This window comes from Bidens hawaiensis, unplaced genomic scaffold, assembly GCF_021521415.1.
Source record: "Bidens hawaiensis isolate Kalapana, Puna unplaced genomic scaffold, B.hawaiensis_p1.1 tig00069552_1, whole genome shotgun sequence".
NCBI classification, from domain to species: Eukaryota; Viridiplantae; Streptophyta; class Magnoliopsida; order Asterales; family Asteraceae; genus Bidens; species Bidens hawaiensis.
In genome coordinates this window covers 50,132-54,230 of record NW_027502263.1, presented here as the reverse complement: position 1 = coordinate 54,230, position 4,099 = coordinate 50,132, and the positions used below count along the sequence as shown (strand labels likewise).

The 4,099-nt window shown below is 34.8% G+C and overlaps 1 protein-coding gene across 1 annotated transcript; it reads right to left on the bottom strand.

The window, feature by feature from the left end:
- Positions 1-290: 290 nt before the first annotated feature.
- LOC143605457 (2-isopropylmalate synthase A-like) lies at positions 291-2,528 on the bottom strand. The gene is made up of 7 exons (XM_077081556.1): positions 2,005-2,528; positions 1,477-1,690; positions 1,293-1,373; positions 985-1,074; positions 646-732; positions 457-557; positions 291-324 (listed from the first exon to the last, which is right to left on the bottom strand). Exons 1-7 carry the CDS (start codon positions 2,526-2,528, stop codon positions 291-293), a joined length of 1,131 nt encoding a protein of 376 aa, XP_076937671.1.
- Between the last annotated feature and the right edge of the window lie 1,571 nt (positions 2,529-4,099).

Sequence of the window (4,099 nt, the reverse complement as noted above, 5' to 3'; positions counted from 1 at the left end):
CTTTTTCTAACCCAGTTAGCGTAAAGGACAAAACTTGTAGGAAAAAAAAGTTTAAAGTACACCGCCTGCAAGGAAACTTAGAAAAGGACACGAACCGTAATTCGTCTTATTTTAAAGGACAAAATTTGTAATTCTGTCTTAATCTATAGATATATATATATATATTAAAAAATAAAAATTTTGTTCCCTACACCGAAACCGTGCCTTAAACGGTCGCCGAGCCCAGAATGGGATCTAAGCCGGCCCTGGTTACCTGATGGATCAAAATGAGTCGAGCAACGCATATTACCTTAAAAGAGTTTCATTTTTAAAGCATGGCTTCCACTGCATGCAAAATAACAATATATATATTTGAAATTATAAGTAAATAAAATAAAAGGCAAGTGCTACCTAGCATTAAGAAGTTGGGTCATAGAACAAATACATTAATAGATCAGAGATCAGGTAAATTATAACCTAAGTTTTCCGAGTGTAAGTCCGAACTCGTTAGATCGGTGAAGTCCAATATCTTCAGGAGAAATGAATTCATAGGTGCTTTTGTTCTTTAAGACACCATCCTATATACACCAAAAAGCATGATGCATGGGTGATTAATTATACAAATAATTGAAGCTTATTTGAATTTGTGAGTGACCGAAGAAAGACCTGATGGATCCCACTTTGATGAGCAAAAGCATTAGCACCAACAATGGCCTTATGCGGTTGCACCTGCATCCCAGTGTACTCTTCCACCTAAGTAATTATAATAAACAAAGGCACAAAAATATAGCTAATTAATCATGTTGACACATACACAGCTATACAATATATACACACTGGGGCGGATCTAGGGGGGTGTCCGGATAGTGTAAAATTAGTGCAAATTTTTTTCTTCTTTATTTTATGTATCCGGGATACCCTGAGCAAATGTTATGATACCTCGAGGTCCAAAAATCCTTTTGGGGTACCCCTGAATTTTTCTTATAAATCGGCCACCACACATACCATTTTGCTAGCCATGATGATGTGCTTTGTATTTATTCCCGTGTAGAGATGATCCAATAACTCTCTCTTACATTTTACAGCCATCACTACCTATACATATACACTTAACAAGGTTAGTATAGTTTTTATAAAATAATGTAAGGTCTAATATTGCTTATTATTTATTAACTATTTAATTAATCACAATGAGGATAATTATATTGAGACCTAATTAATTGAATCATATCTAATAGTTTTAAAGTTCGCATGCATGGATCTGGTTACATTATCTTTGAAGAACAAGAACATTCACTGCTCGATCGACCTACCTCTTCCAATGAAGCATTACCAGCTCTCTCTCCGATTCCGTTGATTGTTACTTCTAGTTGCCTTGCACCAGAAGAAGCCCCCTGGAATTGTTAGAAGCTAGGCACATAAGTTACTACTTACTAGAACACAAAGATGGCTAGAAATTAAATTAATAAAAACATATGCATGCATGCAAAATATTACGAGTAAAGTATTCGCAGTGGCAAGTCCAAGATCATTATGGCAGTGGGTAGAAATGATAACATCCTCAATCCTAGGGGTATTGGCTCTTATGTCCTCATTGAGTTGCCCAAACTCGTTGGGCAAGTTGTAGCCGACAGTATCCCCAATGGCAACAGTCGTTGCACCTGCATTAATAACCTCGCCAAGGACCTCATACAAAAATTCTCTTTCCGATCTGCCAATAAGAGTTTAGCCAAGAATCTCATGAATCTCGTGCATAAGTTAACCAATGACACTCTAAACTTTCACTTTCGTTGTCAAGGCCAGGCTAACCCACTTAGATTCGTTCATAATCATTTTTATGAGCAAAATTGTGTTGAAATCAAGTGTAAATCTATGATTATTACGTGAGTTATATTATCCAACGAAAGTGAAAGTTAAGAGTGACTGATTAAACTGTCGGTACGAATTATTATTGATAACTGGCTCACGAATTGCTATAGTAAATGAAAATAAAAATAAGTAAAGTTAATATAATAATGTACGTACCTTGTAGCATCTTCAATGCAAAACTGAATGTCATGACACCCTAAACTCTTGGCATATTGCACCATACCTTTAGCCTTTTCAAGCACTTCAACATTGGTCATATTTAGCTTATACTTCATATGAATCTCACTTGTTGCTATAAACATCATTATTCTTGGATACTTCGCATATTTCACAGCCCCCCATGCAATGTCTATGTCCTTCTTGGTGCACCTTGCTACACAGCAAATCACAGGCACATGATCACCAAAGTTGTTGTCGGCAATGCTCGTATTTCCGACTTCTTGTGCTATCAACTTAACCGCTTCTGCCTCGGATTTAGATGCTACGGGGAACCCTGCTTCAATGACATCTACACCCAATTTGGCAAGTTGACGAGCGATATCAAGTTTTTCTTTTGGTGTTAATGCAACCCCAGATGATTGTTCCCCGTCACGAAGAGTTGTATCGAGAATGCGAATGTATTTAGGGTCAGAGATGCGGTTAGGGATGTAGTTAGGACGACGAGCCGAATTGAAAACCATATTAATTATCGGTGGTGGCGATCAAAGTGAGGAGATTAGGGGCATGCCACAATGACTAGCCATAATTCTAGGAGAGAGATGAGGTTTAATGAGAGGGGGCATGACTATATATATACAAACACTTTTATATTTTCTCACGTGACGGATCTAGAGGGTATCCATGTGGTACTCGGTATACCCCCTAGCTCTTAACTTTCATATGAAGTGCAAAATTAGTGTAATTTTTGTTCTTCTACATGTCATATATGTATTCCCTGGCCAATTTTTATGATACTCCTAGGTTCAAAACTTTTTTGGAAACTCCTGAATTTTCTTCTAGATCCGTCACTACTCACATTAATTTATGCCGACCATAGCATCTTAATGTCGCATTGAAGCTAACTACGGTTGTCCTTTGGAAAAGCTCATGACTTCCAAACAAACAACGTACGATTGCATGACTAGGACAACTGAGGAAAAGCAAAGCAAGAACTTTAAAAAAACACTTTTAAGTGTTACGTACCTGAAATGACAACACAACGCGTAAAACCATACAATGAGACTCTGCATAATGTGTAACACCCCGTCCCAACATGTAACAGTTTACCAAGAAAACATCTAAGTCCAGCTAGATATAAAATAAATCTTCAGCTTACAAAAGCTAAACTAATCCAACAAACACGTTAAATGTTACATGACATTAATGACAATATGCATGTAAATTACCATATGAGACTCTATATAATATATATATATATATATAGGGGTGGGATCTAGAGAGAACTCTTCTTAAAGAGAGAACTAGAGAACTAGTAAACAATTATTTTTAACTATTTTAAAAAAATTATTTTGTGATTTTTTTTCTTTCCTCCTTCTAATATGATGATATTGATACTAAAACAAAAAAAAAACACTTGTCGGTGTAGTACTGTAGTGCATATGTGCACTAATGCCTATTGTATACATACAATAAAATTTTATTGCATATAATACGACACAATTGCATTATCCAATACACACTATTGAATATATGCAAATACGACACTAATAATTGTATGCAAAATACATTATCGCATATATGTAATACAACACTAATGCACATATGCACTATATCGATTTTTTTAAATTTTTGTATATAATATAACACTATTGCAAATAAACAATACAAACAACTATATATATGTTATTCAACACTATTTCAAATATCAAAATGCACACTATTGCACATATGCATTATAAAAAAAGTCGGTGTATTGCATATATGCATTACTCGTTAATTTTTTTTTATTTTTTTTTATATTTTTTTGTTGTGAAGAATAACAACATATAAGAAGGATGAAAGAAAAAAAATTTTAAAAATATTTTTTTAATTAAATTAAAAATACTTTATTATTAGTTCTCTAGTTCTCTCCATAAAATGAAGTTCTCTCATGATCTTCTCCCTATATATATATAGCGTGTAACACCCCGTCCCAACATGAAACAAAATGCAAAGTCTCACCCGCGAGTATATAATCACATAACAAAGTGGAGATGTGGTGAACTAATCACATGGTTACGGAGGTGTCATGTCATTGACATTGCAGTGACAT

Coding starts and splice junctions, on each gene's coding strand:
- LOC143605457 (XM_077081556.1), bottom strand. CDS start 2,528: ATGGTTTTCAATTCGGCTCGTCGTCCTAACTACATCCCTAACCGCATC. Junction 1,374..1,476: donor CCACTGCGAATACTTTACTC/GTAATATTTTGC, acceptor TAACAATTCCAG/GGGGCTTCTTCTGGTGCAAG. Junction 1,075..1,292: donor GTAATGCTTCATTGGAAGAG/GTAGGTCGATCG, acceptor GTATATGTATAG/GTAGTGATGGCTGTAAAATG.